The following is a 24947-nucleotide window of genomic DNA, read 5'->3' as shown; positions in this document are numbered from 1 at the left end:
ACTTTACTTTACTTACCATAACTTAATCCAGCTGTAATAGGCGCTTTTTCTCTCCAGGAGGAGACAGCATATCTCAACCGAGTAACAAGACCTGTGTTTTGAAGAAATGTACAAATACATTTTAAAAAGACTCAAAGGTAGGGGGATTTTGTAACTCAAGATTGAAATGAAGGGTCCTTGGTGCTCTCTGAGCTTGGTTGTTTTCTTGGAGGCATTTCATTACCCAAACTAGATAACATCATGAGCACTAGTGATATACTTCTAGCACTGATGTTGTTACCCGGTTTGGGTAATGAAATGTCTGAAAGAAAACAACCAAGCCCAGAAAGCACCAAGGACCTCTCATAAATGCCAGCTTTTGGCAGTTTAGGAAAAAAAATGATGGGCATAAAATAGAATTATGGAGATGTGCTATATGGAGATGTACCTTAGAATCAAATATAGAAATAATGAAGTTACCAATGTGACACTTCAATAAAGTATACCAAAACAATTTTCCTATTATGTGAAATTTTTCAGCAAGATCTATGAAGTTTTGAATATGCAGTATATAGGCACTTTGACCATGTACCTGATCATGCTAATCGTTTTATATCAACTTTCTCCCAGAATATCTAGAAAAGCAAGGAATATAGGCTTCCTGTAAGAGATCCAGTATTCAGGAAACTTTCAGCATTTTATGATACAAAATAAATGGATATTCATTTATACTAAGAACTTTGATAATAGGGAATTATTTAAAACATCAGATGTCAAGATAATTTTTCCTTCCATTTTTAGAATCTTAGAATTAAGTTATCTGCATCTTTTTACCTTTCTTATCTGAACTTACCTCCTGCATTATACTGATGATAATTGATCAATTCTGGGATACAATCAAAGACATGTTTTTCTGCCAAGTAATACCTCTTGGGCTTGTCACTGGTTTCCTTGATGTGATAGTGCTTTATAACAGAGCTATTGTCATTGCTAAAAAGACAGCAAATACATCTCCTTAAAATAATGTAAAGGCAGCTAAAATGTTCAAGTAAGGCAAAATGACCAATGATTCATGAAGTATCAATCCAATTCGGGTTTGAACCAATGAATAAATATTATGAACCATTTTATTAGAGTCTGCTAGCTATACAGTTCCACAGTAATTTTTTTTTTACCGTAAAACTTTTTACTGTGAAACTATTTTTTTTTCTTGCTATGTTATGTTTCTTGAAACAAGTACCAGAATGCCACACTCTGGAAAGTCTAAACTGGGAGACTAAATTGGCTAGAATATATATAGGTTCTACTATTACTTCAAAATGAAGACATAAAACAAATAGCCTTTTCCTCTAATTTTGAAAGAATAATCTTGGAATTAGAGAAAATACCAAAAGATCTGTGTAGAAAATCTATTGGCATTATTAAATGTCTCCGAAAAGTCACACGTTACATCTTTAGGAAAATGGCGGAAAAATACAGAAAATAAAAACTATAGTTCTTTATCTAGGCTGAAACTATTAAGATTCGACTTTAGAAAGATTGAAGAACATTCACTGAAATGAATACATCAATGATATCATATTCTATTATTTTATTTTAAAAAATGAAGACTATTTCTATAAATAGTTCAAAGAGATAGCAACATATAATTGTGTTTGCTGGGATTATTTAAAGAACCAATAATTCTGAAAACTAGCTTTTAGAGAAATATATAAATTAATTGAGTGGCCTAGTTGTGAAGACACTTGCCTCCCACTTGGAAGGTTGAGAGTTTAATTCTAGGTAGCGGCAGATGTTTCTTTCCTAGTAGAAAAAATATCTACTGCTTATTCCATGTAGGCATCAGGAAGGGCATTTGGCCAGTAAATGCTCAGGTCCATCCAGTCACACCAACTCTACCCCAAATTAAGGGATTATAGGGTTGTAAAAAGGAAGTCTTTACATAAATTGTTTATTGTTGCAGCAACATCAAAATTATGCCTTCTGTTAGTGTTGAGAAATTAATATTGAAAACAAATGTATGTTTATGAGGAATAACCTCCTCTATTCATCTATCAGTTAATCAGATTAAATAGCATCAACTCTTTCCGGGTAGCATTACTAAAGGATTGTCACTTGATGAGGCCTTGTAAGGGATCCATTTTGAATTGCTATTGACACTCTTTGGCAGGTTTGGTTATCTATCCATTTGGGCTTTAGGAATATTGAGAAAAAAGCTACCTGTTCCATGTGTTGCAATTGCAAGTAGAGTTTGCTGGTGCAGGATATTTGTATGTTTTAGTTTTTTGTTTTTTCCCCCCATACTCTTTTAAGTGCATTTGGAATTAGGGGGTCATTTTTTATATGTTGACACTTAGCTATGCAGATCTTTGGGGAATAAGCAGCAGACAAGCAGAGCAGAGCAAATGAATAATTCAGAGGGCAGCAAGAATACCTATAGCCTAAAAATAATGATAGTAATAGTATATTTCAACAGCACATCAATTATTAGAAAGTATATTAATAACAAAGTCAGGATATTAGATATAACATATATTTTTACTTTATTTTGAATTATCAAGTTATGCTAAAAGGCATTTGTCACAATAATTGTGCAAAACAAAATAAAGATGAATTACTATTGTGAAGAGAAAGATCTCCAAAAAATGTCATGAAAAAGCCGTATATTACAATAAAAATGCCACCTCTCCTAAGATCTAGCTTACTTTAATGCTTTTGTGAAGACAGAGACTGTATAGGTGCCAGGCTGCCTAGAGTCTCTCACCATGAAAGCTCCTTCTTTATCCTGCAGAAAGATGAGATACATTGAATTTACAAAGGAATCTGTAAAAAGACCAGTTTTAAAGTCTGAAATGCTACATAAGCATTCATTCATTCATTCATTCATTCATTCATTCATTCATTCATTCATTCATTCATTCATTCCAGTTGTGGGAACTTCAGGACAAATCCATGCCATCCTTTTGGCAACACATTTTTCAGTAGTAGTTTGTAAAGAGAGTGACTTGCCCAAAGTTACCCAGCTGTCTTTGTGCCTAAGGCAAGACTAGAATTTGGGGTTTCCTGTTTGTAGCCCAGCACCTTAACTGGCTGACCAAATGTATCCACTGCTAATCATATAATAAAGGCATTTATACTTCATGCTTGTAAATGTACACATACATCCAAACACAATTTGCCTAAAGGAAAGTAAAACAAAGCAAAAGCACAAGGAAGCAAGAAAAAGAGAAGATATCTAACAAGGAACAGACCAAACACCCTCAAAATTATGGAGAATGAACAGGAATGCAGTAATGTCAAATTAATCTGAACAGTTGGGCTTCTTTTCGTTTCCAAAATATTCAAAAGCTGCTGAAAGCTAGAATTTGTCTTCTGTTGTAGTTGCACCAAAAGTAAACTAATTCCTTCTTGCTTGTTCTCCATTAGTATCTCATGTTTTCCTCCAATGATTCAGGCCATCAATAGGTAGTGATTTTGCCTATATTTTATATGTTCAGCAATCATATCAGGGAAGCAGACAGACTGGGGAACAATGAGTGGGAATTATAATTTACAATAACCACCATAACCAGCCAATTCAAATTAAAGATTTTTAACCAATTCAATTCAAAACTACTACTCGTTTTCCTTATTACACCACTGAATGTTAATTTCCTATATGCCCAAGTAAGTGAAGCAAGACATTGATTTAAGTACAGTAAAATGTGGGTACTATCTAAAGGGAGTTACGTTACCTCTTCCCTGAGCCTTGTTTCTGCTTTGGTTCGGCTGATATTCTTGTTGTACCAGCTGCAATGATTAAATACAAAGCAAAACATATTGTGTGTCAAGTGGAACCAATTCATAAACAGCATTAATGTTTGATATCATGGCAAATAAATAAGATATTTTTGTAGATACCGGTAGTCCTCAGGTCATGATGGTAATTGGAACCAGAATTTCCATTCCTAAGCAATGAGGTCATAAAGCACAACCACATTGGTTAACAATATGAATGCCAGCAGTGCCCATTGTCATTGTTAACTGAATCCAACTCGTCACAATTCAAGGACCACACCAATTTAAGCAATTCCTGTCTTGGTTCCTTCTGGTCTCGAGCCTTGGCAAGGAGAGAAACTTCCTCCTCTTGAATTCCCCCCCAGCTTGGTCCTTCTGGTCACCCTGTACAGGAGCACTCCTTGGCAGTGATGGTAGTGCAAGGCTGAATTAGATACCTGGAAGTCTCAGCCAGCCACTGTTGCCCACAGGCTTCTAACTTCTGTCCCAGCACCGCCACCCTACCCCTGCTGCTGAGAAGCCCATGGCACAATCAGTTGCCCTAGTGCCCTAGTGCCACAAGCACCAGGTGCTCTGGCCATCCTGCACTCCATAGACCAGTGATGGCTAACCTTTTTGGCATCAAGTGTCCAAAGCGGGCAGTACATGTGCATCCCCAAAATGCAATGCATGTGTGCATGCCCCCCACAACTGCTGTTGTACCCCAGTTCCCCCCACATGCATCCCAGCCACCCACCCCCACGCATGCGCAGCAGAGACACGAAGATCAACTGGCTGGTGGGAGGCGTGCATGTGTAGCAGAACTGAGCTGGGGCAACGGCTTGCGTGTCCGGAGAGAGGGCTCTGTGTGCCATAGGTTCGCCATCTTGGCCATAGACCATGCCGTCTCTAGCTGACTGTCACCTTCTCTTTCCTTCCACTGCTGACAAGGCATATGCCTGGCCTTATGCGAGGCAGCTACTTGCTGTGCCAGGCCTTCTTCCTGAGGCTGCCTGTGCCGTTGAAATCCTGCCGAAACATTGCATGAGTTGGAGGAGGATGGGCACAGCCTTCTTACAAGTTTTTGGAAGGCCTTGTCAACAGCAAGTATACGTAGATGGCAAAGGTCAGCTGATCCTGACTAGAATCACATCGGATAAAAGGAAAGGAAAACTGAGATTTCCATTTCTTTCTGTGATCTCTAAAAAAAAAGAATGTTAATATAACCCAGCATTGCTCGAGAGTTCTGTCCAACTAACATTTTTCTATATGCTTTTCCTCAAACTATTTTTCCAGCTTTATGATTTTTTTTCTATATGCTTTTGAATGCCATTATCAGTTTATTTTTCTAATAAAAATTGAACTGACATCTTAATGTTAAGATTTAAAAATTACATAATTCAAAGTTTCAGTTACACCTTAGTCTCTTGATAATGATATTACATACAAAGAAGCAACACATTCTTACTGATATATTTGAAGATTGTCTGGTGATTTTTCTACTATGTAGCTGCTTGGCACATATCCTCCATGCCTGCAACAAATAAGTTGTTCTATTAAAAGATGAAAAACGTCAGCATATGACTTCATTAAAATTGTCTGTTAGAGCAGAATACATGATACCAAACCTTCTGAAGATGGAATTAATGAGTAAATGGCACCATTTCATACTGAATACAGAAAGTAAAACTATCAATTTTATTTCAAAGCATATTATTATTTATTATTTATCATATGTCATATCATCCATGGACTTGCAACATAAATTAACATTTCATCTAAATTTGTAAAAGACAATAACACATACATGTTAAAAAGATTTATGTCCAAATAGATAATCTGGACTTATTTATGTCTAGGCCATCTAAAACATAACAAAATATATTATGTGTCTTATTCATCATGGACTATACTTAAGGTATAGTGCAGAAATCCAAGACAGGAAAACAAAATTAATTAGAAATGTACAGCATATGGGAAAAATGTAATGTAGGAGGGAATTAGAACATACAGTTTTTTTTAAAAAAGAAAAGGTCGCTTTTTTTCTACAGACCTACCCATTCTTATCCTGAACCAACCACCAATGGACTTCAGAGTTATCAATAACATAATATTCCTCATTGCATCGTAATGTCAATTCCTGAGAATTCTGAGCAACATAATCATAAATGGCAACTACTGAAGATTCCTTGGTATCTAGTGATGATTTCTGTTTTTTTTAAAAGAAAGACATATTAAAAACAGAAAATGACTGCAAAAATATTTGATTACATATATAATATGTCAGCATTATCAAATCATATATTTCAAAAAAAAATGAAGATTTCTAGAATTACATGATATATGGTGCCTGTAATATTAATACTGTAGGGCAGCGATGGCGAATCTTTTTTGGTTCACGTGCCATAAGTGGGGGGGAGCGCAGGGGGGTCGTGTGTGGGTGTGCCGTACCCATAATGCAATGCGTGACACACACACACCCAGTGCTCATGCGTGCACTACAGGTGCGACCCCCCATTTTTACATGCTTTTTTCGCCGTCCCCAGGCTCCAGAGGCTTTATAGGAGCCTGGGGAGGGCGAAAACAGCCTCCCCCGGACTCCTACAGGAGGCGTCAGGGAAGCCTCCAGACGGTCCCTGAAGCCTTCGGAGCGCTCAAAACGACCCTCTGAACAAACAGGAAGTCACTTCCGGTTTGCTCGGAGGATCGTTTTGAGCGCTCCGAAGGCTTCAGGGACTGTATGGAGGCTTCCCTGACGCCTTCAGAGCGCTCAAAACGACCCTCTGAGCAAACAGGAAGTCTCCGGTTTTCTCGGAGGGTTGTTTTAAGCATTCTGAAGGCGTCAGGGAAGCTCATGAAGCCTCCAGAGGGCCTCCGGGGGGTGGGGGTGGGGCTTTTCGCCCTCCCCAGGCTCCTATAAAGCCTCTGGAGCCTGAGGAAGGCAAAAAATGGCTTTAAAAAAGGGCGAACTCAGCTGGCAGCGCCTCGCGTGCCCTGACAAATGGCTACGCGTGCCACCTCTGGCACGCGTGCCATAGGTTCGCCATCACTGCTGTAGGGCATACTAGCCTTTTTAAATTTATTATTTAAATAATTAAGAGCCACAGTGGCACAGTGGTTAAAGTCCAGTACTGCAGGCTACTTTTATTGACTGCTAGTTGTGAGCAGTTTGGCAGATCAAATCTCACCAGGCTCAAGGTTGACCCAGCCTTCCATCCCTCCAAAGTGGGTAAAATGAGGACCCAGATTGTTGGGAGCAAGACCCTGACTCTGTAAACCGCTTAGAGAGGGCGGTAAATCACTGTGAAGCAGTATATAAGTCTAAGTGCTATTGCTAAGTTTTATTTGTGGGCTGCTTTTACTATTTTTGCAAATAATTTTTGTACCCAGGTTTCATGGGTATGGCAGGACTTGAACTCACACTCTCCCATTTTCTATCCTGATGCCTTCACCACTAGACCAAATTGGCTCAATATTATGCCTTTTGTCTATAAATAGATACTGAATGAATGAACCTTACATTTTTTTAACCAAATTGGGCTCTACTTGCTGTATTGTTAGAAAATAATAGTAGAAGGCATCATGCGAGATCATTCGAATGAAGGATATTGAAATATGATCATCACAAATTGCAGAGCTATTACTAAAATTTTAACTAGAGATGTTAGAAAAAAAATTGCAATCATTATTGCAATTGCTATCATTGATAGCAGTGTTCCGATATCTCAGGAGTTGCCACAAAGAAGAGGGAGTCAAGCTATTCTGCAAAGCACCTGGGGATAGAACAAGAAGCAATGGGTGGAAACTAATCACAGAGAGAAGCAACTTAGAACTAAGGAGAAATTTCCTGACAGTTAGAACAATTAATCAGTGGAACAACTTGCTCCAGAAGTTGTCAATGCTCCAACACTGGAAGTCTTTAAGAAGATGTTGGATAGCCATTTGTCTGAAGTGGTTGTAGGGTTTACTGCCTAAGCAGGGGGTTGGACTACAAGACCTCCAAGGTCCCTTTGAACTCTGTTATTCTATTAAACCACATCTTAGATGCAAAATCTGATATAACATTTCAAAAACTGAACTTCAGGCCTCGTGACATCAATGCCATAATATGATGTCTCTTCCATTAGTACTACCCATATCTTGATGCTCACCATGTTATTATCCGGTGTAGGCGGAAGAGGTTTACTAGAGGCTAGGGAAAGAAAAACATGAAATCAACATAGCGTGTGTGCATACCAAACCAAAAAAAAAAAAAGTAAGAACTTTATAAATCTGAGTGTTTTCAAGGAGTAACTGTATATTGATTGTTTTCTATATTTTTAAATCATGGGCTGAAATGAACATCTCCAATGACCCAGGAAATGGGTAAGGTACTGACTGGATTAAGAACCATGACTAGAAACTATAAGCAAACAGCAACCCATAATCGGGACATGAGTGATAAGAGGATAAGAGTATTGCCCTTAAACACAGATGCCAGAGCAAAGGAAGTGATGCTTGTGCACCAAAAAGAAAAACCATTCACAGATCCTAGTGAATCCAAAAGTGAAACCTCATACTTAAAGTAGATAATCCGCAATATTCATTTTGCTTATTTAAGATGTACAATTAATGTGCAGCCCATAAAGTGCATGACAGCTAACAGTACCATCCACATATGTTCTAAACAGTGACTGCATCACAAACGCAGTGCAGGAAGCACAAGAAAATAATTCTAGTTAGGTTTTACGGCATTTCACATTGCTTTGCACCATATTATGTAGAAGTTGACGATTTAGACATTTATTGGTTTTATAGATGACCAACACTGAGTCTGGAAATCTTCAGTCCCAAAGGAAATGAATAGATCCACATTACAGATTCAAGGCATATGGTGAGCAGATCACTCTCATGAGCCAAACCACAAAACAGTCAAGCCCCTACATAAAAACAATGGAATTAAACATAAAACTTCTCTCATACACATTTTACAGATGTCCTATAGCAGTGATGGCGAACCTTTTTTGGCTCGCGTGCCACAAGTGGGGGGAGCGCAGGGGGGTCGAGTGCGGGCGTGCCGCACCCATAATGCAACGCGCCCCCCCAGTGCGCATGCGCGCACAATGCGCGACACCCCCCCCCATTTTTTACATTTTTTTTGCCCTCCCCAGGCTCCAGGGGCTTTATAGGAGCCTGGGGAGGGCGAAAAGAGCCTCCCCTGACCTCCCAGAGCCCCTCCAGAGGCTTCAGGGACTGTCCGGAGGCTTCCCTGAAGCCTTCGGAGCGCTTAAAACCACCCTCCGAGCAAACCGGAAGTGACTTTTGGGTTGCTCGGAGGGTCGTTTTAAGCGCTCCAAAGGCATCAGGGAAGCCTCGGACGGTCCCTGAAGCCTTCGGAACACTTAAAACGACCCTCCGAGCAACCCGGAAGTCACTTCCGGTTTGCTCGGAGGGTGGTTTTAAGCGTTCCGAAGGCTTCAGGGACAGTCCCTGAAGCCTCCGGGGGGGCGGGGAGGCTCTTTTCACCCTCCCCAGGCTCCTATAAAGCCTCTGGAGCCTGGGGAAGGCGAAAAATAGCTTTTAAAAAGGTGAACTCACTTTAAAAAGGTGAACTCACACGCGCCTCGCGTGCCCTGACAAATAGCTCCGCGTGCAACTTGTGGCACGCGTGCCATAGGTTCGCCATCACGGTCCTATAGCTTATATAGGAGTACTTTAAATTATTCTAGAAGCCTTGATGGAAGAGAAGCTTTTGAATTTCCTACCAGTCTTGGCTGGAATATACTCCATGCAGCCTGTTGCCATCTTTTCTAGCTGACCACAACATCTCCATCGTCCGTCTATCCAGAAATTTGGGTGAAACGTTGACACCAAAGTGGTGTTGTTCCTAGTTTCTAAAATGGGGAAAATGTCATATACTCCAAGCAGAACAATCCTGATAATGGTAAATAGCTTTTACAATAGACTTCCCCCAACTGATACCCTGCAATTGTATTGGGATTGCCATTTCCCAAATTCCTAGAGAGTCATTTTAATCATTACATTTGATGGTAAAGAATTGCTTCCATTACATCCTCTACCCCATGGAACAGAAAAGAGCCGGTATTGGTGAAATTCCAAAGCATCCTGACCATGAGTCAGAAAAGCAAAGCTACTTTTACTCTGATTAAAACAAAGCAAAATGCAAAACTCAGTTTGGAGAACAGATTTCACCATGATATTATGAACAGATGATGTACATGCCATTGCACTTACTACAAATAATACAAGAATAAGCTGTTATCATTGTAATAAGGGCCAATCTTGTTTTATTTTAATGTGCTATTATGCAAAAGGAGGCGTTGATGCAGCATATAATTTAATTAGATACGTAAACACATAACCCTTTCATCCTCAAACATTATTCCCAGCATATGGAGGTGAAATAAATCTTTCCCATCAACAGTTTGCCATTAACTGTTTTTTTTTAAAAAAATGATATTAGAATAATTAAAGGCTGCAGCTGGAAACAAGAATATAAAAGTCAAAGCCACAAAAACCTTATGTCCAATATATATTTCTTAGCCTTTAATTACCTTAGTCAGTATGTTACCTTGACATACTGAATTTCAAATGAGGTGTTGACCTGAAGAATTACAATGTGAGGAGTAACAAATTACCTTCTTTCAGAACCATGACCCATTTCTGGCAGCTTGCTAGGTTGGGGGCAAAGATATAGAGCATATAGTTGTCATGAAAAATCTGTGATGGAAGGAAAAAGGATTTAGAGTCGATTCTAAACTGAACAGGATCAGCTCACTTTCTATGAATGGTTTCTAATGTGATGTTAGAAGGAAAAGTGAACTTGTATTAATAAATAATATTTTAATGTGGTGGCAGATTACTAACATAATTATTGCATTAATCATTTTGTCAAATGAACATTATTTCTCATTCTGATATATTTGTGTGTGTGTGTGGAATGTGTGTGTTTGTAGTGTGTGTGTGTGTGTGTAGTGAATGCATTACATATATTACACACAATGGATAAAACATAATAAAAAGCACTGAAGACCCATCATGAGCCATGGTGACACAGTGGTTAGAGTGTGGTACTGCAGGCTACTTCTGCTAACTGCCAGGTGCCTTCAATTTGGCAGTTCAAATCTCACCAGGCTCAAGGCTGACTCAGCCTTCCATCCTTCTGAGGTGGGTAAAATGGGACCCAAATTGTTAGGGATAATATTCTGACTCTGTAAAGCGCTTAGAGAGGGCTGTAAAGTACTGCAAAGCAGTACATAAATCTAAGTGTTATTGCTATTCCACTGTTAGTTCTTCTCAAAATTTCAACAGATTTCCACAGGCTGGAATAGAATTTTGCTCTTTAAAAGAGAGTAAACCTAATTGAGATTGTAAAACTCTTAATTCCCCAACAAATATTCACTTCTGTATTTGTCCTGTAAGAAACAGAAACCATAAGCTATCTCTGCCTTGGTCAATCATTAATTGTATCACTAGGATCATTTTTAAAAAATTTTCTGAATGACACTGTATTTGCAGCAAACTATGGATCATTCATTTCACTGCCAAACAGGAAGCTAACATTTGGGCTACAGCTGAGGGGAAAAATGATTTCACATGCCATTTACATTATTATATATCTGGCTTGCTTTAGTACAACCCACTCAAAAGAAGCCATATTTTCCAGAAGAAAAGAAAAGTTTTTTCTCCAATTAATTACTTGTGTTTGGGGATGGGGTTGGGAGTTTCTAGAGTTTTCTTTCTAGAGAAAAATGCTATTGAAAGCATTTTGCGGCAGATGAAAATAATGTTAGCAAGAGGCTGAAATAGACAAAAGAAGAAACAGTAAGAATATGTGTATAAAATTAAATTTTACATACTGTTCTAAAATTTGATCAGAAAGGTATTGTACAAAGCAGCGGGATACTTTTTAAAAATGCCGATTAGCATTAAAAACAAACAAGTCTGAAATTCGATAAACTATTTTTGCTACAATTTCTCTCTCACCATCTAAACAGTTTTTACCCCTTAAATATTTTGGTCAATTAAAAAAGCATTAAGCATGACTTATAAGTTTGATGTACTGATTATGTTTAGGATGATTGTAATGGCATATGTTGATACTTACCTGGAAAGGATATTTATAGTGACATGGAACTGGGACATCACTTTTTACAAGTTCTACACATTTAATCTTGGATAGTTCAACTGAACCCTTTAGAATTCTTTTTTTCTAAGAGGAGAAAGAAAATACAAAATACATTTAGGGCCCATGGTTGGTTTCATTGCTTGCATTACATTACACTACTAAGTCTTTAAACTTACGTGTCTGGAAAGTATTTTAGCAAGGGAAGTGAAAACAATGAATGTCATGTTATGATTTTCAGCAGAAAACAAAAAAAAAAAAATAGAGAAGAAAAAAATGTCTAGGGAAATGTCTAATTAAATTTCTGAACATGTAACTGACTTATTTCCTGAGAAATAGTAGGATTTCTTTTCCCCCGTCTCTTTTTTCCATGGTAGATCTAGGAAGCATCAATGCGTTGGTTTGTATATTTTGCTATAAAAGCTGCATTGAACAGGAAGCCAAAAAGCAACAACTATAATAACCCCGCTGTCCATTAATGCCTTGCCTTGAATGATTCACAGCCCTCTTTGAAAGTAACTGATTTCCTGCTTTGATTTTTCTACAACTGAGATGTAACACTTTTTGTCATTCCTTTCAGACAGACCTTAAATGTGGAGTTTCCGGAATAATTCTTCTAATGTGACAAGCAACTGATCTTATGCCTTTTCTATCAGAAACAAATCTGACTGGCTTGCAAAAATGATACACAATTAATTATTTCATAAGAAATGGCATTAAGATGCAATCACCAGAAAAACATCAGAAGCATCTTTGATTGAAGAAAACTTTCACAAAATGGAAGGGTAGATTTTTGCATAGTTGTCACTCACATATAATTAAGCCTTACATAGCCCACAGCTGTGTGATAGCTTATATCTTTCCATGCTTGCAGATGACAACTTAGTGAAAATAGATTGCCAGTTACATTCTATTTATAGGTTATGGCATTCAGTGTCACCATATGCGAATCTGCATAGAGTTTAGAAGGACCTATACAATTTATCTGTCATCCATTATTTAAAAATGTGCCCAGAAGAATGCTAAACCCACATATAAAAGGATCCTGAAAAATGCCTGAACAGGGCATGGTGAAGCGCTGGTTAGACATTACTCAAGCAGATGCCTTTGGGGAAATAGAGTGTCAACTCTTCTGCAGGTCACACCCCAATCCAAAATAGACATGGGGGGCATGACCCAACAATTGGCAGGGTAGAAACGTGCCAGAAGCAGTCAAATATGACAAGTGGGTGCTGGACCTGGTTATGCCATTGCTAACATAATCAACGAGGCATCTGAAGATGCGTATTCCTTTTCAACATAGGAGAGGAAAAACTTTAAAGCTCAAACAGGTAAAGAAGAGCCGAAGAGTATCAAAGAAAAGATGCTTCACAAAGACACAATCTCCAAACCCATGTCCTCTAAAGGTAGAGGACTGGATAGTATTGCTTCTGGATTTGGATTATTCTAATTTAAACAGTTTTCAGAATAAATTTGTTCTGGGATTTTTCTTCCAAACCAAACTTTGCCCTAAACCAGGCAAGTGTTAGCAAAATATGCCTGCCACTTAAATATGTGCCTGTGGTTATAATTACATTTGTTTTGTTTCTGTTGCCCTCACTTGTAAAATGACTTGATACAGTATATAGTTTAAAACTGAACATGAAAAGAGCCTTTCCCTGGTTTATTTTCAACAAATCCTTGATACATAGCAATATTTATTGTGAAATAAAATACTCTGCATATGTTTAAATGCACTAAATTCTTTCATGAATTTCTGTGAAAAAGAATTCTGATGATTATGTAGACACAGTCAAACAATTTCTTGACAACAGAATGGAGATGGTTTGCCATTGCCTTTCTTCTGTAATATTTTTCAGTTGCCTAGTCTGTTATGTCAATTTCCTTCAACTCATTTTTAATGTTTATCCAACTATTCAGAAGCTGCCAAAATTGCTAAAGAATAATTGGGATGAATTGGAATATTATTTATTGAGTATCTTATTAGTACAACCTCTAATAATTACAAGCTCTGAGGTTTTAGAAATAGAAAATATAAACAAACAGACTTGATAGGACTGTTAATACTTGCAGGTGATATAGATTTTATCTTCTTTTTTGTATTACCAATATTCAAAGAAATCTTTTTCTTTTGTATTTTACTATATTAAGAATTTTTTAAAAAAATACCAGGGTACTAGATATGGTAGCTAAGACACAAGTAAGTAATAAGAGCCAAAAAAAAAAAAAAGCTAAAATAAAACCAAAGAAGTCAATACGTTTTAAAAATTAAAAACAAAAAAATCCATACAAATGTAAAATCTAAATATATTATGATTAAATGAACTGAACAATGACTGAATACACAAAAACAAAAGATTTATATAGAAATACTTACATGGAATTAATTCAAATGTTGAACTTATCATTAAATCTGGACCATATTGAAACTTAACATCATTTTATACTTATTAGAACACTAACATTTAATAATAAAACAGATAATAAGCTCAAAATCTGGATCTATTCCTATTCTATGTTTAAATAACATAGAATTATTCCCTTTAATCCCTTTTAGAGACTTACAAGGGTTCAAAAAAGAAAACTCTTCATAATATGGCAAATTCTACATTTTAGGAAAATAATTCAACATTACATTGGAGATACTTTAACATTTCTTCCCCAAATTGTATCTATCTTTTAATTTGAAATAAAACAAAGTTAGAGTAGACCCGGCCCAAATCATGTGAATTAAAGAATATTCTTAATCACGAATATAAGACTTTCAAAATTTATATCTATTTTTAAACATTCTTTGAGGGTTCCAAATAGATCTGAAATAATATTGTCTGATGAATTAGTTTCATTTTTAAATCATAAGTATAGTTCACTTTTTTAAACATCTGGAGTCATTGATTCCTAAAACTGGAACTTTTCTAACTCTTCTTTCCATAGTTACATAACAAATAATTCCATTTACTTTTTTTTTTTATCTTTTAAAACTGAATTGTTGGCTTCCATTTAAAGCACAGCATGTCTTAAAGAAAACAAAATTGTAGGTATCTTGGAAGCTATTAGCACATTACAGACCATATTGTTTAGTTGCTTATATTGCCAACTGTATATGGAAAGCAAGTCAAACTTAAACTTTCAAAAGGCAATCTTTCAAAACCTTTACAAAAAACCATTAAAATAACAAGTGATTTAAAGTATTTCAATAAAACATGTTTCCTACTAGTTTCACATTTAGCCCTGGTATTTCCTAATGATCCAAGTACTTATCTTACTAAACACAGTTTAGCTTCTGAGTCCAGATAAGACTGACCAATGCTGCTGCCAGCTGAAATACCACAAAATACTTTACTGATTCAGGCTCTTCCACCATCCCCAACCTTTTAAAAAACTAAAATAGCCTGGATGCTTTTATCTATGCTTTGGAAACAACTAGATTAATCTCTTGCAATACATTGTTAAAGCACTGTGCCTTGGAAGTTGCTTTTTGCAACTAACACAGCAAAAAGATTCTAACCTGGTCAAATGGTAAGTTGCCTATTATAGGACAGCTGTTGTTGTGTGGTCTCATGTTTATTTATAGGAAAAACACAAATGGCTATTTTTAAATGTTCAGGCTATATGCAGCATATGACTTGGATCATCTCTTGATAGGAACCTACCGGCCTGTAAGATTTGGCATTATAGTAAAGACTTTCTCAGTAATCCCTGCAAAGAAAATCTCTTTAGGAAGATCTCCCAAAGCCTATACATTTTAAAGAGCATTGGTGTTTTTTTTTGTTGTATCCAAAACTTTAACAGATTTATACTATGTTTAAATGGAGACTTTGAGATTTTATTTGCTTTCTTTTTATAGACTATTATTCTAATAGTTCACAGTGCCATTTTGAATGTTAAAAATTAAACTAAACTAAACAAAGATAACCTGAAAAATATCCAAATGATCCAACAAGAATAATTTATTAAGGATTTTATCATCAGATGATAAAATACAAAATGCAAGGAATGAAGAAGAACTATGAGCATTTCAGAAGTGCTTTGCTATAGACACCTTAACATCTCTAGTTTAAAATCAATCTCATCACAGAGATTGAATATAGTCAGCAATAAAAACTGCATTTACAGGTCCTATTAAACTATATTTGGTGACTTAGAGCTAAATCTCCAGTCCTTCAAAATACAAAGACCAGCTGAATCTCAATCTTTACAATAATAAATCACAGTAGAGCCCGGGTGTTGCTGTTTCAATAAATAATTTCTCCTGGGAAGCTTTGTTGTTTAGATTTGCTTTACTACTTTATTAGCTTTACTGCTGGTTACTGAATTTGTGGTTATCTGTGTACAGGGATCTACTTCCCAAAATTAAAGCTGGATTGTGTAACATAAACAAAGATACCTGAAAGTAGGCATAAGGGAAGATTGCAAATGTTACCTACTATGATGCTGTGGCCAGCCTCTGGACATTTAAGGAGGTACCATTTGACGATACAGAACAGAGCAAATTAAGTTGCATAAATCTTGAGCTCAACACAGAAGAGTCAAATGATAGATGCCTAGGAATATAATTTACATCACCAGGACATTTTTAAAAAGCTAAAAAAGAAAGCTCTTTAGAGAAGCAAGCAGTAAAAACAGCAAAAGAAAAATAGCTTTTAAATATCTCCTTCACACTTCACTTTTCTCTTCCCCAACTTTAATCCTTTATCATTGTAGAAAGGTATCTATTGCTTATGAGAGAGAATTAGAATATAATTCTTTCCCCATTATTGAATTAATTTCTATCTTTGAATTGGGAATAAATTATACAAGTGTAGTATTTGTAGCCCTCATGGCTGAATCCTATCCATAGAGGACATAAGGAATGGCCTTGAAGGATGGAGGAAGAGTTGCTACCAAGACAACAGTCAGATAAACAGAGTTTGAGCTTGGGTTAAAAAAATAACTTGAAAAAACTGTCTCAAACAAACCTCTCCTTGGTTCACATAAAGATAAAGAGAAAGAGAGAGGAAGTATTTTTATTTTTTATATAAATTTTTAATTATTTACAAACATACAAAATACACACAAACAAAACTTAGACATACACTACATTTAAACAATACAGTACGGACAGGAGGAAGTACTTTTAGATTTTCAAGATTGTCTTTCCGTAACTATTTAAATAGAAAATATTTTTAGATTTTCAAGATTGTCTTTCCGTAACTATTTAAATAGAAAATATTTAAATACCTACATGGTATTGGTGTCTTAATCTAAGGAGACCTGATCCTAATTCTTAGCCCAGAGGTCATACCTGTCTTTTTTTAAAAAAGAATTGTCATGTCTGTTCTCACTTAAAATTGTATCAAACAGAAGCAAAAATTGTCTCAAGTAACTTGCAAACATAAAGAGTTCATTAAAAAGATGACACAATAAATAAATTATTCTTTGGGGGGGGTGTTTTTAAATTTATCAGCCTTTGAATGTTATTCAAGCCTTTGAATGTTATTCAAGCCTTTGAATGTTATTCAAGCCTTTGACTATTAAAAGAGTAAACCCTCTGTAAAGACTGAGTCTAACTCAATTGGGAAACTAAACAACAGGAAATATTGGAAGAAGCATGGATTGGTTCATGGAAATATCAGCTGAAGTCTACCACCCAAATGATAAATAGGTTCAGCTCTATTCAACTTTTGTGGAGAATCAGTCAAATTTTATCTGGTGCTGCCTCTGGGTAAGTGGAATGATAAGCAGGAAAGTGTTATTCATTCATACCAGCTGGCTTCACCAAAAGAATCTACTTAGTTACTCTGGGAATGGATTACTAGACAGGCCTTTTTTGATTTACGTTATGGCAAAGTGATTCTTGCCTAAATCTAGAGTCTGTGTCCTGTTTCTTTTCTGTTCTGGATATGTTCAGATCAACAATGAAAACTTATTCTCATTCATCCATTCCATAGTAAATTGCACTGGTTTAAAAAGATCTCCTAATAGTTATATATACAATATGCAAAATGTGCAAACAAGGCAATTTAAGTCCACCAATCCTACATATGTCCCTTTAAAATTAAGCTCATAAAATATGTAATATATTTTAAACAACTTTTACAGAAATATTATTTTTCTGCTCATTTAGATATATTTCAACAGAAGACTATATTTAAATCTATAATTATATTAATGCCCCTTACAAGTTATATATCTATGATTTAGTTTAGTTCATTTATGAAATTTGATTCTTTCTAACAGATGTAAAAATCTAGTTTCAAGGCATTGTATAAAAACAAAACTGAGGGAAAGACACAAAAACAACAGAACTAATGATCAAATTATTTTAGAAGGAATTTTTTCACAATTACTGGCTATCATCTAAGGCAGCGATGGCGAACCTTTTTGGGCTGGCGTGCCATAAGTGGGGGGAGCACAGGGGGGTCGTGTGCAGGCGTGCCACACCCATAATGCAATGCGTGAACACCCCCCCCCAAGTGCGCATGCGTGCACTACAGGCACGACCCCCCCATTTTTGCATGCTTTTTTCGCCCTCCCCAAGCTCCAGAGGCTATATAAGAGCATAGGGAGGGTGAAAACAGCCCCCCCTGCCCTCCCGGAAGCCCTCCGGAGGCTTCAGGGACCTTCAGGAGGCTTCCCTGAAGTCTCCGAAGCAGTCAAAATGACCCTCCGAGCAAATCAGAAGTGACTTCCGGTTTGCTCGGAGGGTCATTTTAAGCGCTCCGAAGGTTTCAGGGACCTTCAAGAGGCTTCCCTGAAGCTTTGGAGCTCTCAAAACGATCCTCCGAGCAAACAGGAAGTCCGTTCCTGAACTTCCAGTTTGCCCGTAGGGCTGGTTTTTTGCACTCTGGAGGCTTCAGGGAAGCTCATGGAGCCTCCGGAGGGCCAGGGGGGCTCTTTTTGCCCTCCCCAGACTCCTATAAAGCCTCTGGAGTCTGGGGAGGGCGAAAAATGGCTTTAAAAAAGGGTGAGCTCAGCTGGCCAGCGTGCGCATGCACACTGGCCAGTTAACAGGGCAGCACCTCGCGTGCCCTGACAAATGGCTCCGCGTGCCATAGGTTCGCCATCACTGATCTAAGGTACATACTTCTGAACTAAGCCTGACAGTAAGAAATAAGATAGGAAAGAAACATAACTGAAGACTTATTGCTTTTATGGCCACCCTTATATATGAATCTTATCTTGTTCATAGCTCTCTATGGCTATGTTGCCTCTGTGTTGTTATGTAATCCAGAATTACTCAAGTTAGATGCTCTTAGAATGTATGACTTTTGACTCTCATTATTCCATACTAAGCATAATTATTATGATTTAGGAGTTAAACATAGTGATGTCTATGGAGACTTTCAATCATCCAGGTTGTGTTTGTCCCAAAGGTGCTTTTCAAAAGGCAGCTGAACTTTAATTTTTTCCCTGAAAATGCTTCACTTCTTATTCAAGAAGCTTGATCTGAAAGCTTCAACTGCCTTTTGAAAAGAACATTTGGGATCAAGATAGTGATCAAACACTGATTCTCTGGCACCATAATTTTAATTACTATGATTACAGGTTTGGCAGGTGATCCTAGGAAAGCAACTTTTTCTCAGACTCACCTGGTTCATATATTAGGTGAGCTCATGTCTCAGACTTTTGTGAATATCATGATACAATAACATATCAAATATTTTTAAATACATATTTAAATGCTAAATATGCTATATTTGCAAGACATGTTTGTATCTCCATTTATACATATTGATAAAAATGTTGAAAACCAAGTTGGATCAGGAAGAAAATGCGAGAAGTTTAACTCATCATTTCCTCATCAGGCTTGACTTCCATACCGCTACCTCTCGCCGCAGGGAGGCGGAACCGAGTAGATGGTTCCGCCCCAGGCACCTGATGGACCCCAAAAGGTTCCTGATGGAGCTTGGGACTTTTCCTGAATCCCTTGCTCACAACTTGACCGAAGCCCTAGTGGAAGCCTGGGATAGGGCTGCCGCTAGGGCCTTGGATGGCGTTGTGCCTTTGTGGCCTCTGACCCGGTGTCGATCCCAGATGGCTCCCTGGTTTACCGAGGAGCTCTGGGAGATGAAATGCCGGAAAAGACGCCTAGAGAGTGGCTGGAGGGCCAGCCGGTCCGAATCTGATCGAACACTTGTAAGAATTCATATTAAATCCTACTTAGTGGTGATAGAAGCGGCAAAACGGCAATATTTTTCCGCTCTCATCGCGTCCGCAGATAACCGCCCAGCCGGTCTGTTTAGGGTGACCCGCTCCTTACTTAACCAAGGAACTGGGGAAGACCCCTTGCAGGGTAGGGCTGAAGAATTTGTTCAGTATCTGCAGGATAAAAACGCTCAGATCCGGACAGGCTTGGACTCTGACTGGGTAGATTTGGGCAAGCCGACGGGGATGAATCTTGAGGAGACCTGTTGTATTCTCGGAGCGTCCACCAGCAGGTGGCGCCAGAGGAGGCCTGTCCACGCGCGCCCAGGATTGGTCGTTTTAAACAGGTTCCAGGGCGGCACGAGCATCAAGCCCCTATTGGCTACCGGCTTGACAGCTGGAGAATATAAATAGCTGTCAACCGGCTTTCAGTTCAGTTCAGTTACTAAGTTGAATAAATCAGTTACTGTTACTGGTGGTCTGTCAGTTATTACTGATACTTAATACTGGCGACGAGGACGGGCGGATCCAACCCAGCAAAACAAGTTACAATGACAACTTCATCGATGTTCGCCCCATTTCGTGTGGAGGCAGAAACCTGGGAGGCGTTTGTGGAAAGGTTTGAATGTTTCCTCCTGGCACACGACTTAACAAGCCTTTCCCTGGAGAGGAAAAGAGGCATATTTTTAAACTACTGTGGACCAGAGATGTTCGCAACTGCAAGAGCTCTCTCAGCTCCCACCCCTGTACACACGGTGCCTTGGGAGACATTAATGGCAAAATTAAAAACACATTATGAACCGGCACCTTCACGTTTTGCAAGGCGACAAGATTTTCGCCACTGCATTCAAGGAGAGGGGCAATCCATAAGCCACTACGTGGCTGCGCTCCGTGCGGCTGCTATTCCTTGTGAATTTGCTGATTTGGACGAAGCCCTGTTGGAACAATTTATTTATGGTCTGAAAGACGTGAAATTACATCGCCGAATTCTATCCCGGTCAGACCTCACTTTGAAAATTGCCGTTGATGAGGCTCGCGCAGCGGAGATGGCCGAACAGTCAACCCCTGACCGTAGACGGTTGCCACAGCCGTTGCCAACGGGACAACAGTTTCCATCGCCTCAAGTAAATCATCAACAACTAGCCTCCTCTATACAATCAGAAATTGACTTAGCAATAGATCGTCTGCAATCATTAAATTTTAGAGACAGTCGCGCCTGCATGAGCTGCGGCGGCAAGCACGCACGCTCAACCTGCCGATTTAGGGCAGCTATTTGCCGGAAATGCGGGAAAAAGGGACACTTAGCAGCAATATGCCGCTCATCCGCTCCTGACAACCGGCCACAAAATCAAAATGCTGCCTACCGTTTTTCTGCACCTGCCCCACCTAATCGCCGCCTAAATTCTCTATCTCTGGGAGACATCCAGGAATACAACCCTGAATGGGTTGTCGACTCAGCATCCGCATCTGCAGGAGGTCGCGGTAAGATGCACCTGACTATCTTCCTCGAAGGCCGGCCTTGCTCCATGGAGCTAGATACAGGCTCAGCTCGCTCAATTATTTCTTGGCAAACATTATCATCTATTCTACCCCACTACAAAGTAAAGCAACTCAGCCCTGCAAACTGCCGTCTGAAAGACTACCAGGGAAACTCCATCAAGCTCCTAGGCTGCGCTAAGCTACTAGTTACTTATGGCTCCTTCACAGGCCACCTACCATTATTAGTGGTACAGGATCCCCTGGCCTCTTTATTGGGGCTCGATTGGTTCAGTGCTCTGGGGTTGTCAATAACTGGCATCCATGCAACGCAATACTCTTCCTTACCTACTAACCATTTCACCTCTCTAATTGCGGAATTCAAAGATGTTTTTTCACCATCATTAGGCTGCTACAAGGGCTCCCCAATATCTTTAAACCTCGACCCTTCAATAGCTCCCATCAGGCTTAAGGCCAGACGTCTACCATTCGCCTTAAAGGCGAAAGTAGACGCGGAAATTGACAAACTCCTGGAACAAGGAGTTCTACAACCAGTTGATTTTTCCCCTTGGGAAACTCCAATTGTTGTTCCCCTAAAATCTGACGGCTCTGTAAGAATATGCGCAGATTTTAAAACAACAATTAATAAAGCCCTCCAAGCACATCCCCACCCAGTACCGGTAGTCCAGCACGTACTACACACATTAGGACGAGGTAAGATATTCGCAAAATTGGATCTAGCCCAGGCCTATCAACAGCTACCTGTTGATGAAGCCACAGCACTGGCACAGACAATAGTCACCCACCGCGGGGCTTTTAAATGTCGTAGGCTGCAATTCGGCGTCAGTGTGGCCCCAGGAATATTCCAGGGATTGATGGAGCGGTTGCTCCATGGCATTCCTGGGGTCACACCCTATTTCGATGATGTGCTCATCGCAGCCAAAGACGCCCCCACGTTAATAAAATCCCTACGTGCGGTCCTCCAAAAATTCCGGGATGCAGGCCTCCATCTTAAGGCATCAAAGTGTAAATTGGGAGTCCCTGCCGTAGAATTCCTGGGATTCCTAATAAATAAAGATGGAATCCATCCATCACCAAAAAAGGTGGAGGCAATCCTTTCCGCACCAACCCCAACCAATAAGGTTGAGTTGCAGGCTTTCTTAGGCCTCCTCAATTTTTATTCGTCGTTCATTCCACACAAAGCGTCGTTAGCAGAGCCCCTCCACCGACTTTTAGACACTTCAGCACCATGGCTCTGGACCAGCCGCGAGGCGCAGGCGCTCGCGGCTGTCAAAAAGGCTTTGACAGCTCCACCAGTGCTAGCGCAATACGACGAGAAGTGGCCCCTGCAGCTAGCTTGCGACGCCTCTCCATTTGGAGTGGGCGCAGTGCTGAGCCATGTATATCCTGACGGCTCAGAGGCCCCCATAGCGTTCTACTCCCGCACCTTGTCCAAGCCTGAGCGTAATTATAGCCAGCTGGACAAGGAGGCGCTGGCCGCCGTTGCGGGAGTAAAACGTTTCCACCATTACCTGTATGGGCGGCCATTTACCCTCCTAACGGACCACAAACCACTTCTAGGCATTTTAGCTGGCGACCGGCCCACTCCAGAAATTTTATCTCCCCGCATGTCCCGTTGGGCGGAATTCTTATCAGCCTATAACTACACGCTGATCCATAAGCCAGGCATAACAATGGGCAATGCAGATGCTTTGAGCCGTTGCCCTTTACCTATTCCGGTATTGGACCCAGCTCCTACAGAAACAATCTGCCTTTTAGATGAATTGCAACTTCCACTGTCTGCATCAGACATAGCAATACATTCCAAAGCAGACCCCATCATCTCAAAAATAATTCATTTCGTCCGCAGTGGATGGCCTAATTCTGATATAGACCAGCCACTACTGCCATTCTACCGCCGCCGAACGGAACTGTCATCTCTCCAAGGCTGCCTCCTCTGGGGACACAGAATAGTAATCCCAAGCAAATTGCGCCAGGCACTGCTATCTCGTCTCCATGAGGGCCACCCTGGCATTGTCCGTATGAAATGCCTGGGGCGCAGTTACATATGGTGGCCCTCCATGGATGCGGATATTGCAGCGTGGGTACAGGAATGCCCCCAATGCCAGCAGGTCCGCCCCGCACCACCAGCAGCCCCATCTAGAGAATGGGAACAACCCAGATCGCCGTGGAGCAGACTCCACGTGGATTTTTTAGGACCAATAGAGGGAACCACCTTCTTCTTGGTAATTGACGCGTGGTCAAAATGGGTAGAACTGTTCCCTATGCATTCCACTACGTCTGCAGCCACTATAAAAATCTTAGACAACTTATTCACAACACATGGGTTACCTGACATCATAGTGTCGGATAACGGGCCCCAATTTACTTCACAAGAATTTCAGACATTTCTCCAACGCCAAGGCATTCGCCACGCTCCCGTGGCTCCCTTCCACCCGGCGGCTAATGGAATGGCAGAACGCGCGGTGCGCACGGCCAAGGAATCACATGGCTCATTTGCCAATGCAGCAACGAGTAGCCACATTCTTAAGATGCCAGCATACCACCCCTTGCCCAATAACTGGCAAAGCCCCTTCCGAGTTGTTAATGGGAAGGAAACTACGTACGACGTTAGACAGATTACATCCCTTTTACGCTACCCCTTCCTACCCATCCTCTCCCCCCCCTAGGGTTTTCATGGTAGGGGAAAGAGTGTTCGCTAAGAACTTTGCAGGAGATCCTAAATGGGTGCCTGGTGTTGTATCGGAGCTAACGGGGCCCTGTTCCTATAGGGTCCTCCTTGGAGATGGAAGAGTGTGGAGGAGGCACATAGATCAACTGAGGCGAAGAGACACCGGTGCAGCGTCAAACAACTCAAATGTTCCAAATGTTATTCCAAGTTCACAAAGACCTGTTGACGCCGCCCATCAGCCCAGATCTGAGCGAACAACTAGCTCCGGCGGCCAAATCAATGATCCGATACCGGCAAGCTATCTACCTGGTGAGCTGGGAGGAGTTCCACGGTTTGGCCCTTCATGGACACTTCATCGAAGCGATCCTCCCTCTACGGCGGCAGTCACTCCACAGCTGAGAAGATCGCAGCGCGTGCGCAGAAGGCCAACAAGGTTCCAGGATTACGCATGCGCGGACAAGGGGGAAGGAGTGTTGTATTCTCGGAGCGTCCACCAGCAGGTGGCGCCAGAGGAGGCCTGTCCACGCGCGCCCAGGATTGGTCGTTTTAAACAGGTTCCAGGGCGGCACGAGCATCAAGCCCCTATTGGCTACCGGCTTGACAGCTGGAGAATATAAATAGCTGTCAACCGGCTTTCAGTTCAGTTCAGTTACTAAGTTGAATAAATCAGTTACTGTTACTGGTGGTCTGTCAGTTATTACTGATACTTAATAAGACCCATCTGGGATGGGTTTGACCCTGTGACCCCCGAAGGCATGGACAGGATTATGGGGAGACTCAGTGCTGCCACTT

The 24947-nt window shown here is 40.0% G+C and overlaps 1 protein-coding gene across 1 annotated transcript in view; it reads right to left on the bottom strand.

Moving 5' to 3' along the window:
* Nucleotides 1–24947, bottom strand: part of ITK (IL2 inducible T cell kinase) — a 50303-nt gene that overhangs the window by 15184 nt on the left and 10172 nt on the right. Inside the window, exons 2-11 of the mRNA XM_081938436.1 lie at nt 11843–11947; nt 10374–10455; nt 9480–9608; nt 7887–7927; nt 5793–5944; nt 5204–5269; nt 3714–3768; nt 2685–2764; nt 833–969; nt 17–91 (exon numbers count right to left, since the gene is read on the bottom strand). Of these exons, the coding sequence (XP_081794562.1) occupies nt 17–91; nt 833–969; nt 2685–2764; nt 3714–3768; nt 5204–5269; nt 5793–5944; nt 7887–7927; nt 9480–9608; nt 10374–10455; nt 11843–11947 (922 nt within the window). The remainder of the gene's footprint in view (nt 1–16; nt 92–832; nt 970–2684; nt 2765–3713; nt 3769–5203; nt 5270–5792; nt 5945–7886; nt 7928–9479; nt 9609–10373; nt 10456–11842; nt 11948–24947) is intronic.

This window comes from Natrix helvetica (assembly GCF_964273705.1).
Source record: "Natrix helvetica genome assembly, chromosome: 1".
Lineage (NCBI taxonomy): Eukaryota > Metazoa > Chordata > Lepidosauria > Squamata > Natricidae > Natrix > Natrix helvetica.
This window is presented reverse-complemented; position numbering and strand designations above follow the sequence as displayed.